The 14411-nt window shown below is 45.3% G+C and overlaps 2 protein-coding genes across 3 annotated transcripts; one reads left to right on the top strand and one right to left on the bottom strand.

The window, feature by feature from the left end:
* The first annotated feature begins 434 nt into the window (after positions 1 to 434).
* LOC100831912 lies at positions 435 to 5739 on the top strand. 2 transcript variants are annotated; one of them, XR_733175.3, is made up of 7 exons: positions 435 to 666; positions 741 to 1210; positions 2259 to 2436; positions 2560 to 2642; positions 2739 to 2808; positions 2897 to 3071; positions 4577 to 5739. XR_733175.3 is itself a non-coding variant. In XM_003580137.4 (6 exons), the coding sequence occupies exons 1-6, from the start codon at positions 615 to 617 to the stop codon at positions 3019 to 3021; spliced, it is 978 nt and encodes a 325-aa protein (XP_003580185.1). In that variant the 5' UTR covers positions 435 to 614; the 3' UTR covers positions 3022 to 3282. The 2 variants fall into 2 exon arrangements, 1 of the variants encoding a protein (XP_003580185.1); XM_003580137.4 differs by lacking the exon at positions 4577 to 5739 and having other exon boundaries at positions 2897 to 3282.
* Positions 5740 to 6048: 309 nt separating this feature from the next.
* LOC100831606 (ABC transporter G family member 11) lies at positions 6049 to 11976 on the bottom strand. The gene is made up of 10 exons (XM_003580136.4): positions 11387 to 11976; positions 10153 to 10442; positions 9874 to 10045; positions 9575 to 9697; positions 9355 to 9483; positions 9053 to 9247; positions 8709 to 8795; positions 8353 to 8625; positions 6843 to 6950; positions 6049 to 6763 (listed from the first exon to the last, which is right to left on the bottom strand). The coding sequence occupies exons 1-10, from the start codon at positions 11828 to 11830 to the stop codon at positions 6437 to 6439; spliced, it is 2148 nt and encodes a 715-aa protein (XP_003580184.1). The 5' UTR covers positions 11831 to 11976; the 3' UTR covers positions 6049 to 6436.
* Between the last annotated feature and the right edge of the window lie 2435 nt (positions 11977 to 14411).

Here is a 14411-nt window from a genome sequence, read left to right as displayed (position 1 = left end):
CTTGCCGTCGTGGAAGAAAGGGGGGGGGGGGCAGAAAAGGATAGATGGCTGCTTGGATCTAATCATCCTTGCCACTGTGCTCGCTTCAAGGAATTAAAGCACGAAAGGAGCCTGAAGTGGAGCACATTTTCCTTTCATAGGTTGAAATCCTAATAACGCTCGATCCCTAATGTAGAGGAGAGTAGGGAGGTCAACAGCTTGGTAAAAGGCGCCGCAAAGCCCGCATAGTAGGCATCTGAGACTGTTTCGATACCGCGTTTACATCCCTGAATTCCTGACGCGTGGCTGCATGGTTGACCGGGGACTAAACGGACACTAAAACGGGCCGCCGTTTACATCCGTATAGGAGAGCCCATCTCCGGAGCATAGTGCAGTCTGAGGAAAAGTTAGAAAAGCCCATACTTCTCTGAGAAACTTTAGAAGAGTCAAAGTTTAAGGCCCACGCGTGCCGAAGAAGGAACCCCCTAACGCGCCAAATCTCCCAAAGAGCGCCAGAATCCCCCAAAGAGCCCGAGGTACGGAAGCGCGGCGCCGGCGCACCCACCGGGAGAGACTCTCGCCGCCACAGAAGAGACGAAGCCGGAAGGGGCTGCAGCCATCGAGGAGCGCAAGCCATGAAGTTTAAGGCGTCCTTCACAGATGACGGCATCTCCCTCCTCGATAAGCGTGAGTCCCTCCCTCTCTTCCTCTGTCGCAATTCGTCGAGCACCTCACCCGCGCCTCCCGTTGCCCGCACGCAGGGTTCCTTCCGGCCATGGACAAGGTGGGCCGCGTCTGCCACGTCTACTTCACCCCCACGCACGCCATGCTCCTCCACAACCTCCTCGGCTCCACAGGGCCCGACGGCGGCGGGCCGCAGTGCGTCGCGCAGTTCGCCAAGGACCTCCTCTTCCGCGAGTACAACGTGTCGTCGCGCGATCGTAACCGCGTCGCCTTCACCGTCGACATTGCGCTGCTCCACCGCGCCCTTCGAAGCGCGCTTGCCGTTCAAGCGCAGTCGTCGGCTGCTGGAGACGCACCCGCGGCTATTCAGGTGAAGCTCGTCAACAAGCAGACCGCCGGGTCCCGATCTGCTGCTCCGTTTCTCATGTTCGAGACCAAGGGTGCTCGCTCCGCTGTCGTGCAGGACGTGCCTATCTCAAGGCCACTGTCATCTTCCGATGTTGGCCGCTTGCAGGCTGCCCTTGACGCCGCCCAAGAGCTCCCTGAGGTGTTGAGCTTTCACATGACATTTTACAGTTTATTATTGTCATTCGTTATATAAAAATGAGCATACTGTTTAATGTGATCGAATTTCTTCACAATATAATCTTGCTGTCCAAATGTGAAAAGAATAAGTCAAATTGAGATAGCTTCTGGTCGTGCAACTTTTGGTGGCATTATTGCGGTCTTGGAAAGTGGGACCAACATTATGCACCAGTGCTTACATGTTTGCCTAGTTCAAAGCTGAATATTGAAACTAATAATGACATGGATCCATCCTAACCACTGTTTTTTGTTGATTCAGTGAATGGCATATTCACATAATCTGCTGGTAGCAAAGATTTTTTTTATATGACAAAGTTTGACCATTCCCTTTATTTGAAGCACTGGTCTAGACATCTAATCCGTTTCATTAATTGATGCATTATCTGACTTATATTGTTGTACCTTGGGAAATATTATGTAGTACCTGTCTTATATTGCTGTTTCTTGGGAAAAAGAATTCTTAAGACATCCTTCTGCCAGCAACATACAGGACATGGTGCAATCCTTACTAAGTACTAGCAATAGGCTACAAATGATTACAGAAGTAAAATGTAGAAATAGCATATATGTGAATTTGTGATATTCACATGACTGTAGTAAAGATAATTTAGTTTTTATATGGTGAAGTTTATTGAAGCACTGATCTAGACAGCTAGTCCATTTAAATTTGGTGCGGATATACCTGTCTTATATTGTAGGAGAAGATGCAAATTAAACTGTAGAAATAGCAAAGATGCCTTTTCAATAGTTCTCAGTTTCTCACCAACAGTTCACATGTTCTTTTGGTGCTGAATTCGTTGTCTTGCTTGTCATGTACGTTAATATAGACTTAGTGAATTGTGTATTTACTCGGAATTCCGCATTGATTTTATCCTGAAGCTTCCCTGGAAAAAATAATCCTAAAGCTATCTTCAACTTGGATGGTTCTGCTGGTTTAAAGAAATTTATTTTATTATTGTATAGCTATTAGTAGTCCATATAGGTTTTCATACTTGGTGTTCTTTCTGCAGACTCTAGTCCAGGTTCCAGATCTGCCACAGTTACAGAGTTTGGTTGATCGTCTAAAAAATATTGGCGATCTGCTGACTGTAGCCATTACCCAATACGGTGATCTCCACCTACAAGTTTCTACTTCTCTTGTTACCGTTGGTTCAGAATTCAGGAGGCTTCGGATCCTTGGCGTTCGTGGTAAACTATGCTCGATGGGAGTTGCAATCAGAATTCAGCATTAGCTGCCTTAAATTGCAAAGTAGGAGACGTTACTGTTCAACTCACTTCTACACATTCTTGTACCAATGTTTTGTGTTTCAGCAAATGCACCTGTTGGTGATCAAAATCTGAGTGCTACCACTCGAATGGATATGGCAGTAGAGAGAGGGGAAGCACTTTCAGTGGTATTTCTCCTAAGCTCAGTTTATTTATTCTTCATTTTCTTCTTTCATGTCAGCTGTTCACAGATCACTGGTATCTGTATTTCTGTTTTCTTGTAGCAAGTGAATATGAAGCACCTAGTTAAGAGCCTACAATGTAATTTGGCCAAGCCAGATTGTACCTTCTATGGTTTGTTCTTCAGCTCTTTATTTAATCTTGGTGACAAATAATCTATATTTCTGTTTGTGCTAAACGTTGCCCTATTTTATTTCTATAGGCATTGCTCCTCAGGGTGCTTGCTTGACGGTGATATTTCAGTATTTCATTCCAGGAACACGGTTGATGGACAAATCCATTACCTTCTACTGTAGGCTTCCAGTCCTTGACCCTGGCAACGGTTAAAATTTAATATATTACATCATGGTGCTTCTGATATCAACAAATATGGTTAGGTAATATTATCAGTATAGCTGATGTATCTTTATGTTCCCTATCTTATGACTTGTTAGTGGCTTTAATATATATTGACTTCATAGCGATGCAATGTTCTGCTAGTTCCTACAAAAAAATCTTGATTTCAACCTGTATATGGTTATCTTGGTCATTAATCGAGCAATTTTCTAACTAAATAATACTTTGATATGTTTGTCTTTTATTCCAGAATATCACTTGCATGCACCCCTTTTCCCCTTAACCATTATATACATTTTTTTTTCAAATTAGTACTTAGCTCTATTATGTGCTGCCCTGCTGGATTATCCCTATCAAGGCAACTGCTATGAATGGTGGCTGTGGTGATAGAAGTATGCGAACCAATTCTCATAAATTTAGTTATTGTTTTCGAACAAAAGCCTGCTGGCCCTGGAATTAGGCAATGCTTGATTCAAATGTTTAAAACTAAACAACCAGTTTCAATGTAGTACAATACACGGCAAAAATTTCTGTAGCCATGTACTGTCTTTGATGGCATCCTGCTGTGATCTGAAGTCTTGATAGGTGTAACTTCGCGCATAGCTTACCATTACTTTCATGAGTTTACATACAAGATTTGCATGTTTGAACTTTAAGCTGTTCAGTGTAGATTTTGGTAGTCAATCCTTCGACAGTGGAAGCTCAGGCCTGGATTCAGTCCCCTTTGTGCATGCAGCTTTTATTCTAGCCCCCCCCCCCCCCCCCACCCCCCTTTCCCCATATAAAGTGCCGAAATACTACATATATGTAGATGTATATTTTTTTTAGAAACACAATACAAACGTACACGCTCACAACACGTGCATATACTCACCCCTATGAACGCACACATGCACACCCTACCCCTATGAGCACCTCCGAAAGACTGGGCCGGCAGATCTTGAGAGATTGATGAAGTCACCGCAGGCGCTTCGCTGTTGACGGGTACGTCACCTTCCACTTAAAGCGCCGGTTAAATCCTGGAATAATTCAGGGAAATGTGACACCCATATCAAGTCTAGGACTTGAACCTGGGTGGGCTGGTTCTACCACAAGGAACCAGACCACCTGAGCTGGCTCAGTTCACTATCTAGACGTATTTTAGTATGTTGATACGCCCATATTTTGACAAATTTGAGTCACTTAATATGAGACAGAGGGAGTATAAAAGATGATACTCCCTCCACTTCACAACTCAATAACTTTTTCTCATTTGTTCCACAATACACTTCATTTTTCTTTTGGCTCCCGCACCTAGCCACTGACTACTCACATCCATTTAATTTTGATCCAATAGGAATTGTCAACACTAGAGTTCAGTGTTTTTTTTTAAGAAAAAGAGGGACATATCAGGGTGTCGTTATTGATTGATGCACATAACCGCTGTTCAGTGTTATCTGCCTAGAATGTGTTATCGGAATCTGTTTCGTGACAGTATGTTCTTTCTTCAAAGGATTTTTCCACGCCACTATTAGCCTCTTATGTGGCTCCTCATGCTATCCTGCAGCAAGCTAAAGAGATACTACCCAGTGCCTGCCAAGATCCCTTCCTCTCCCCTCTCTAATGTTCTTCAAGAGCGACCAGGAAAGAGCCTGGAGCCCGGCCCGACTCCGGATCCTTGCCGCCGGCATTGCCGGTCGGGAAGGAGATGGAGGAGGTGCTCGGAGCTCCCCTGTAGGTAGTAGCCCCTTAAGGGATTTCGGCTTGATGCCGGGGTGTGGCGCTATGCCGTTAGGGAGTCTGCCGTGGCCGTGGTCGAGCAACGGCGAGCGGCGCTTGGCGGTGGGGATTCTCGTGGCGGCCGGCGGTCGGTTGCTGCGGAGGTCATCGCCGGCAACTCCAGAAATAAGCTCGAAGCTTGTGGTGTCTCTGTTCTGCAAGGGATCCAGTAGCTTTTCTCCTCGCTGCTGTGGTCACCATGGCGGTGATTCTCCGGCGAGAAGGAAGCGGCGGGCTGGAGTTCTCAGATCGTGATTGAGCACATCAGTGGCAGTCATCGCGGAGGAGCTACGGCGCCTGTAAATGGCCGCTGGCTTCCTCCTGGCTGCTGCGTCTTCAGGCCGAAGGGCGGCCAACCTTATTCCTCCCTGCCGAGTGGCTAAATGGGAGGCAGTTCATCCTCCGATCGGTGGCCATGGACGAGCGCCATGGCAGTTTCGTCGTCCCAAGTGGTGCCGTACCCGGCGACGGCGAGGAGATCACCTAGAGGAGGCTGAGGACCCGATTGCTTTTCTTCATCCTTGTTCTGGGTACTTTTTGCAAAGTTCAGGGACTTGTTTGTATTTCCCAGTCTTTAGAGGGTCCTGTTGTACTATGTGCTAAGCTCACTACTAATGAATAAAGTTCTGGGATCCTTGATCCTACTTTTATAAAAAAAAAAAAAGCAAGCTAAAGAGTGTCACTGTGTCCGAGTGATATCTGAATGCAGAAACTACAATTAAAAACAACCCATGGCATTTAAGGTCACATTTACTATCTGACTGACCTTTCTACTCCAGCTTCATCCAATCTACGGTAAAAGCTTGGTCTAATTTTACCTCATTTGACTGCCTGGAAGGCTGAAGTGGAAACAAACATTGGATTCCCTGTGTGATGTTATGTGCATTCCAGAAAGTAGGTGTTCTGGAACGGATTTTAGAGAAAATGAACAGAGCGACTATTGCTGTCCTCTGCCTGGTACAAGGGGACCCGAGTAAATCGTTTTAAGGCATTCGCAGTTTAGCACCATACATCTTTCTGTACACGGTACACGCGTCCTGTACTAACGTCCATGGTTTGGCTTCACATCTATCGTTCGTGGTGCTAATCACTGCGCTGCATTATCTATTATTGTTGGCCAGCAGTGACTTGTATATATCGCATTAGGAAAGCAGTGGCTTGTAGCACTCCTGATATTTTTTACAAACACAACTTGAATGATTCCATGTGGAATGTTGGATACCTGTCAAACTATCTAATCGCAGTTATGGCATTGATCTGTTGTCCACCCACATCAAATGGATCTTTATTGTAACTTCAATACCATCGCTTCAGTAAACTGCAAGCGAGCAGAATCAATGTGCTGAACTGCTGATACAGTTCAGTCATCTGTGCGCTGCTTTCGGCCTTTAGTGCCCCCAGCCATTTCTGTCAACCACTACAGCCTTTCAAGACACTACCAATAAATTTCCGAACAACCAATTGTGTCACTCTGCATCCGCTGATGCCATTTCGACACGCATTACATGTATGTATGTACCTGTACCGAAATCAGCTTCACTTCCAAAACGTATAAAATACCAGTTTCTCTGATCATAGATACATATTACGCCAAGAACCGGTAGGAAATTTTTGCCTATTTGTGCTACCCAGCAACCAGCTTATCTTTCTAGCTGTCGTTTGGACCAAGCTCTGGATCCACAACGTAGCCTCTTAGGGAAGGTGTCTTGCCGATGGCAGGAACCTTCTTCTGAAGCCTTTTCCTCGCGATGTAGCCGCGAACCCAGGGCAGCACATCCTCGTTTACCTTGATCATGATGAAGAACAACAGGCGGTAAATGAAGATCATGCTAAAAATGACCGACAGATCGATCCACTTTGATCGGTTCACGTTGATCTGAAAGATGTACTTCAGGATGAAATCTCCAGGGATCTTCGGTTGGTCTGGGTATTGATTATCGAATACGAGACCATCCATGTCATTCTGGCATTGGCCCTGTAGATGGATAGAGTTTGATGTCAAATTTCATACTGGAATCCGCTGTGTCGCACTAGTCTATAGCAACCAAATTTACCTGCAGTGCCCAGTAATGGAAGCTGATGTACTGCATTGGGTATCTCCAGAAAACCTTGGGGATGTCATACGGAAGTCTGAAGTATCCAGAGACGAGCATAAATATTCCCTGTCCGAAAAAAATTGTAAGGCAATTTCTCAGGTAGAAAAGTTTGAGCAAGTAACATAAGACAGTAGTAACCTTTTTTATACATATATATAAACTAGTAACTTAAAAATAAGACAAGCTTTTACTTTTCTTTATCACGTGGGAGTTAGAATTAATTATTGTGTATTTCTGCTGAAGCTAAAGCTAGTCATAGTGAAAGTAATTTGGATAGTAACATAGATGCCACCTAAGCATTTTGGTGACATAGCATGGCAATAAATGAAGAAAAAGAGGGAAGTGGTAACTAGATATGTTACCATAACATCACACAAAGCAAGACAAGATGAGTCTATAAGATAATTAATGACACAATACATGACACCACACATAAGTTACTACCTCCATGCATGTTACTATTCTAAGTTACTCGTCACTATGACCAGCCTTAGAGTCTATTGAAAAATAAGATATTTAAAAGATCTCATGTTGTCTTGGATCTTTTTTTTCTTTCGTGAAAGAAAATCTGTCCATCTCATTAAGGAGGAAAACAAGAGTGCATTACAGTGCTCTAGTTACACACTTACACTGCAACTGTGGTCAGCATATAGTAAAGCTCCAATATTATTCACTGTTCAGAATATAGTACAACTAAAATACTGTTGAGCACTGATTTATTTGTCAAGTTTGATGTTTTATGTTATTGATGCCTTTTGATATCATTCTGGCCCAGAGAGCACTATTGAAATTTGGTGTCCTCTAGTGATGATCATATCTTATGCTACATAAAAAATATCAACCCGGGATCTCTTCCCTCTCCATTAATTTTCATAACGGAAATACAGTGTCATCGACCCATCAGCACAGCAAAGGATCGAAGAGAGAAAAAAAGGGGGGAGCAGAGAGCACCAGGAGGTTCTACGGCGGGCAGGAAACCCACTGACCAGATCCTGCAATCAGGATCTGACCATGGGACGAAAACCTGCCCCTAAACTACCCCTAACAAAGGTAAGTGGCAAGTTATTACAGACCAAATTCAGACAGTTCATCAGCAAAAGACAGACAACAGCAACACAGCAAAACAAGTTAAGGCATCAGTGATTCTGGCAAGATCCAGGGGATTGGTAGGAGCAGCAGCGACATCTTATGCCATAAAAATCAGGCTTAAAAATTGTACCAAAGAGAAAAATCAAGCTTCCTTTTTCCCTTTAATTTAGCAAGGTTCTTTAATTATTCCTACCTTTAAGGAGAAATGCACATAGATTCGAAGCAATTAAGTTGCAATTCTCTTTTCCATTTACTGGCCACCCACGAGCACCATATTTTCAAGAAATAGGCAGCAAAGGATATTCATTATTTGAATTGACATAACTACAGAACATAAGAGTATACGACGCGAAATGAAGAAATGGGAACAAAAATGTACCTGTATTCCAGCTCCTATGATGATACCCATGAGGAAATTGGGTATGACACTTGCAATGGCCATCATCAAGCTCTCAACCACGGTGACACTGGCGTAGAGGTTCAAAACGAAGAAGATGTAGTGCGAGAAACCAGGATGAAGGCGCACCATGAAGTAGCATACTGTTCCCGACAAGAAGCATATCAGTATCAGGAATGGCAGCGCCGAGAGGGTGTTTGCGATAACGAATGCTGCAACACCATAGTGCCCGTTAAGCCGCTCCCGCTGGAAAACCTGTGAATGAAATTTGTTAGCACATTTTTCATAGCAGTTCCAACTCCAAGATGAAATTTGTTGTCAGAAATCAGAAAATTCACCTTCATTTCTTCCACGAATGAAGGGAATCCTCCAATAGACATGAAGGTGACAAATCCAAAGACGAATGCGGCACATGCAGCCCTGGCCTGTAAAGAAGAGGGAGGTGTTGCATTAAAACTAGTACTCCCTCCGTCCAACAAAAGATGTCTGAAGTTTGTCAAAATTTGAATGTATCTAGACATGACTTAATGTATAGATGCATTTAAATTTAGTCAAAATTGAGACATCCTTTGTTGGACGGAGGAAGTAGTTGGTTTCATGTTATTCCACATGTGACTACATCAGATCACAGAATTATAGCTTTCTGGCCCAGATAATCACTAATCAGTTATTTCATGCTTACCAGGATGGATGTGTATTTGGTGCCAACATCTAGGTAGATTGTGCCAATGCAGACGGTCACAAGGAGATAGATCAAGAGCCTGAGCCAGTAATAGCCGAAATCCCTTGACATGTTGATGAACGATCTCCTGGTCAGTGTACAAGCCTGCATCAAGAAGCTGGCCTGGCTGCCACTTGAATCCAGCACTGTCCCTTTCTGCAGCAAAATAACATAGGTGTTTCTTCTGGTCATTTCTTGTCCTGGATGCAATCGTAATTATGAAGACATTAAAATAGGGGGGAACAGTATATGAGATAACGTACTATTCGTGCGATGTCATTAACTTTCTCCCTAGCAGCGTAGTAGTACTGTGATCTATTGTAGGATGAAACCAACTTTCTGATGGCCTCTGATGTGGTTATCTTATCCAGAGGATCATCGGACCTCTCGATCTTTTCATGAAAGAATGTGGTAAAATTAGATCATTTGCACAAGTTGGCAAAGTTCATGAATATATCCAGTATTATCAGGTTCCCTTCTTACCCTTGCTTTCATTGATCCTTTCAGGGTGGCCTTCACCTTGTCGAAGTCCGAGTTGACGCACCTCAGGAAATGATCCGAGGGATTCCTCAGAGGCGGGCATGGGAAGCCAACTTGAGCGAAGAACTGCAATCAGGGATCAAGCCCGTACGTACAAACAAGGACCCATTAACTCAAACCAAGCGTCGTATAGTTGTGTTGCATGCAGAAGCACGGTTACTAGAATTATTTCGCAGCAGTAATTAGTACTAGTAGGTTGTAATATATCTCTGCAAGGAATTGATTACTGGAGTAGTACGCACCTCACATGCTTGCGATGCCTGGCCGAAGTAGACGGTTTTGCCCCCGGAGAGCAGGAAGAGCATGTCGAAGAGCTCGAACACCTCGCTGCTGGGCTGGTGGATGGACGCAATCACTGTCCTGCCGTCCCTGGCCAGGCCCCGTAGCGTCTGCGTCACGAAGAAGGCCGAGGAGCTGTGCAAACCACACGGCAACCCCCCTCGCCGGTCAGATCCCTTGATTTAATTCAATTCCCCAACCACATCACACTTCTCCACAGCTCGTCGTACGAACGTAAGTACCTGTCGAGGCCGCTGGTGGGCTCGTCGAGGAAGAGGAGTCGGGGCCGCATGAGGAGCTCGAGCGCGATGCTGACCCGGCGCTTCTCGCCGCCGCTGACCCCGCGGAGGTGCCAGTTGCCGATGACCGTGTCGGCGCAGTCCTGGAGTCCCATCTCCACAATGGTGCCTTCCACCAGCGCCCGCTTGTCCTCCCGCGGCATCTTGTCCGGCAGCCTTAGCAGCGCCGAGTACCCGATCGTCTCCCGCACCGTCAGCGTCCCGATCAGGTTGTCGTCCTGCGTCACGTACGCCTGCATATGCGCCACAAGGATAGTTCAGTTCAGATTCAGAGCAATACAAGCATGGAATTGGTTCATGTCAGTCGTGATGATTCGAAAATTGCTATTACTACTCGTGTCAAGGATCTACCGTTAAAGGAAAAATTACCTATATTGCGAAGTGTAAACCCAGCAGTAGCACATGATGTCATAAATTCGGAACAGTATAGTAAACAAATACTACAACTGGCTGTATTTATGTTGGGTAGGTTGCACTAGCTAGCTAGCTAGCTAGCCAGGATCGACCAGCTGTGTTTTATTTAGATTTTGAACACTGGAACGACGGTTCTGCCCTCGAAAAAGAGAAAATGAAACGTTGCGTACGAGATCTGTATGAACGATGCTGAATTGAAGGCTCCAGCCAGGATCAGAAACCAGACCGAATTAACTGCTGTGCCCCAACCACTCCACACGCTCTTGCCCGTAGGGAGTGTAGGACTGTAGGGGCAGCCAGCCAGCCAGCCAGCCATATGCATGACTGCGTGTATCTGGGCCGGGCAGATGCGAAATAAAACGAGCCGAATCGAGAAGTGGTCGCGCGGGTACCCCGTGGATCTTGATGGCGGCATCGATCACTACGCCCGTGTATCGGTGCAGATTTAATTAGCCGCCGCGTGCAAGTGCAACGGTGCACGTCTGCTAGCTCTACTACTAGTATATACTAGTACTGCTCCAAAACGTATTATGCATGAGGGGTTAGCTAGCTTTCACATGTTCCGAAACGGCATGAGGAAACGCTTGTGGATGGATCGCTACATACTGGACTTGGCTAAGAACACGTAAATGGATGAAAGTAACAGTTCGATGCCCAGAAGTAGTAGCTAGTAGCGATTTTGCTGCCGGATACTACAAGTAAAACAAGTGAATAAGGCAAGAAAAGGATGACGGGTAAGATAATAAGCTAGGTGTGTACGTACCGCGGCGCCGAAGGAGAGCTTGGCCTTGCGGCCGTTGAGGAGGACGTTGCCGGAGAGGAAGGCGTTGGCGGCGAGGCGGCCGGCGAGGGCGTCGAGGAGGGTGGACTTGCCGGACCCGGACGGGCCCATGAGGGCCGTCAGCGACCCGGGCTCGGCGAAGCCCGTGAGCTCGTCCAGCACCGTCTGCGTCTTCCCGGGGCCCAGCGCCACGGTGACCGACAGGTCCTTCCACGTCAGCCGCGCCGACACCTCGCCGATGAGCGCGGCCCCGGCGCCCGGCAGCGACTTGCTGTCCCGCCACAGCGTCTCGCTCAGCGGGCTCAGGCCCACCACCATGGCCCCGCTGGCAGACGTCGCCGTGGCCGCGTTCGCCTGCAGCTCCACCATGGCCTGCCCGGCCGCCGTCCTGCGCGGCGTGTTCTCTGCTTCTCCTCCTCCTCTCATGGCTAGCTCGAGCTAGCTCTCCTCGGAGGGGGAGGCCGGCCGGAGGAGAGATCGGCGGAGGACGCGATGGGATGTGCGATGGGGAAGGAAGGGAGACTTGGGTTTACCCTGCTGCAGTGCTCTGGTTCTAGGAGGGAGGGGCAGCAGGGCAAGAGTTATAAAGAAGAAAAGCATGCATGCATAATAAAGGAGGGAGTTAATGGATGGATGGAGCAATCAGAGAGGCCACCTATTAACAAACGGACAACCAATTGTCTTCTTTAGGCTTTGGCTGACAGCCGAGGTCCTACTCGATCACTACTTCTGTTCTACTCATACACAGTGCCAACTTGTAGGACTAGGTCTTAGCTGGAACCAAGCAGTACGTCTCGGAGAAATTTTGTGTGACCGTATAGGATTTTTCGTATGAACGAAACACACCAAAGAATCCTCCCAGAAAGAAAAGAAAAGAAAAGAAAAGAAAGAAAACCACCTTTATAATAGGCTTACGGAGTTGTAGGGGCACGATTTAAATCCTTGTGACTGTGTTAGTGTGATACCGTAACAAAAATCAAATTGCGTGGATAGTCGATCGGTAGTTTTTCTTGAGCTTTCATTTGCACTGTATTGTACTCGCTCTAATCCTAAATTCTTGACTCAAATTTGCCCAAATATGAATGTATCTATTTTTAAAGAGCGTTTAGATACATGTAATATTTCGACGACAATTTAGGATCGGAGGAAGTATCTCTTTTGTTATATCTAAGGCACCGGATTTTTAATAGAAATAAGTTCATTCCTCAACCATTGGATATGGTTTGTGTTTTAAGATTTGGATTGAGCGACGAAAAGAAAAATAGTGGAACAACGTTTAGTTATCAGTCCAACGATCCCTGATTCTTCAACTGAGATTTGAGACTTTTGCTTCAGGTGACTGAGATATAGTCACGCTCATATTTTATACGAAACAAATCATTAAAAAAATCCATACAAGACATTCTTTTCATGACATTTCCCTAGATGAAACAAGAAATTCATAAAACAGAAGACTACCGGCTCCCGTATGAAAAAAAATAGGTTTCCAATGTCAAGAAATTTCAAAGATCACACACATTCAATGCAAGTCTCCTAAGTGTGTGTAAATTTTCGTGCAAAAATGATAAGTTTTGTGTCTTGTGAACAAAGGACAGTTTAGTACTAGTTCTTTTATTTTATAGATCACTGCAAACATAATTAGTCCTGGAAATGCTTCTTTTGACATGAAATTTACAAGCACGCTATAGACTTGAACAAGCTTTGCATCAATTTAAAGTATTTTTAATTTACAACCTATTCACGGTGCAGGTGCGCTCGGGAGCCCAAATGTCTCTAAAAACACTTTTTTTTATGAAGCAAGTGTCCTAAACAAACTCACGCATGCTCAAGTTACGTCGACTTTGTAATGTGCTAATGTGCAATTTTTTGCATTTTTTTCGTTACACACATCTCAATGGGGCATAAGCAACAATCGTTTTTCTGATAAATTTTCTGAAGGATCCCACATTGTCAAAAGGCCGGTGGAAGTAAAGTATACATGGCCCGATTTATGCATTTATCCTATTTCTTATTCTATACATTTGAAATATTCAGGAAGTCTTTTTTGAGGTAAAATATTCGAGAAGTCTGAGAGAACATGGATGCAATACCAATGAGTCATAAACCTTTACGGCTTCTTCGATTTCGAACATTTTTTTAGCGGGCTTCTTTTATTTTTATGGTTAGATTCATAGAAATTTCCTTGCCACAATCAAACGACCTGTCTTGCTTATTCTCGCATAAAATATTATATGTCATGTTTCTTTTTGGAAGTATATATGTCATGTTTCAACCCTGCATTTTCTATTGTTCATACATTTGAGAATCGAGTGAATCAAGAGCGAGGAACATCCAAGACCGGTATTCCGACGGAAGTTGTTAGTTGCAATGGCTGCACTTCAAATTACACAATTTTTTGGGTGCAGTTAACAATTAGCTTTATGATGTGGCACTAGCTTCATCAATTTAGAAATTGTTACTGGTCCTTACGTTCTTTTTTAAACTGAAGCTAATTCCTCTCGTTGTGTATATAGACCAGTACAGTCAACCTGCATGCATGATGCATGTTGGTGTGTGACTCCCAACCCTTGCTTTCGCCAACTCAAACCTTGTGATTTTTATCACCACAAACACACACAAGCGCCGGCCAAGTACTGTGACATGGGTATACGAAACCGAATCCGGCTTTCCCGACGTACGGCGCGGTCGCTCGGCCAGGACACAACGCATGCCAAATCACGAGTCACACATGGGTTGCGCACACAGCCGTGCGTGTTCGATCGCTACGTTGACGCCGCAGGCACACAAAATGGGCAGTCAAGTGGATGCTGTGCCGGCCATGAGAAAACACGTTACGGGTACGGCGATACAGCGCCACGCACCATGAAGAGCGAGGAGACGAGATGCAGGTGGCATTTAATTTACAGGGGGGGTACCGGTAGACGTTGGTGCCATAGCTCCAGCTTTCTTGCCTTCTGCTGCCCCGCTGCCCGTCCGTCCGGCCGCCCTTTATCTCCATATATAATTG

The sequence above is a fragment of the Brachypodium distachyon genome, chromosome 5 (assembly GCF_000005505.3).
Source record: "Brachypodium distachyon strain Bd21 chromosome 5, Brachypodium_distachyon_v3.0, whole genome shotgun sequence".
Lineage (NCBI taxonomy): Eukaryota > Viridiplantae > Streptophyta > Magnoliopsida > Poales > Poaceae > Brachypodium > Brachypodium distachyon.
The sequence above is the reverse complement of the archived record's forward strand: the minus strand, read 5'-3'. Positions and strand labels throughout refer to the sequence as shown.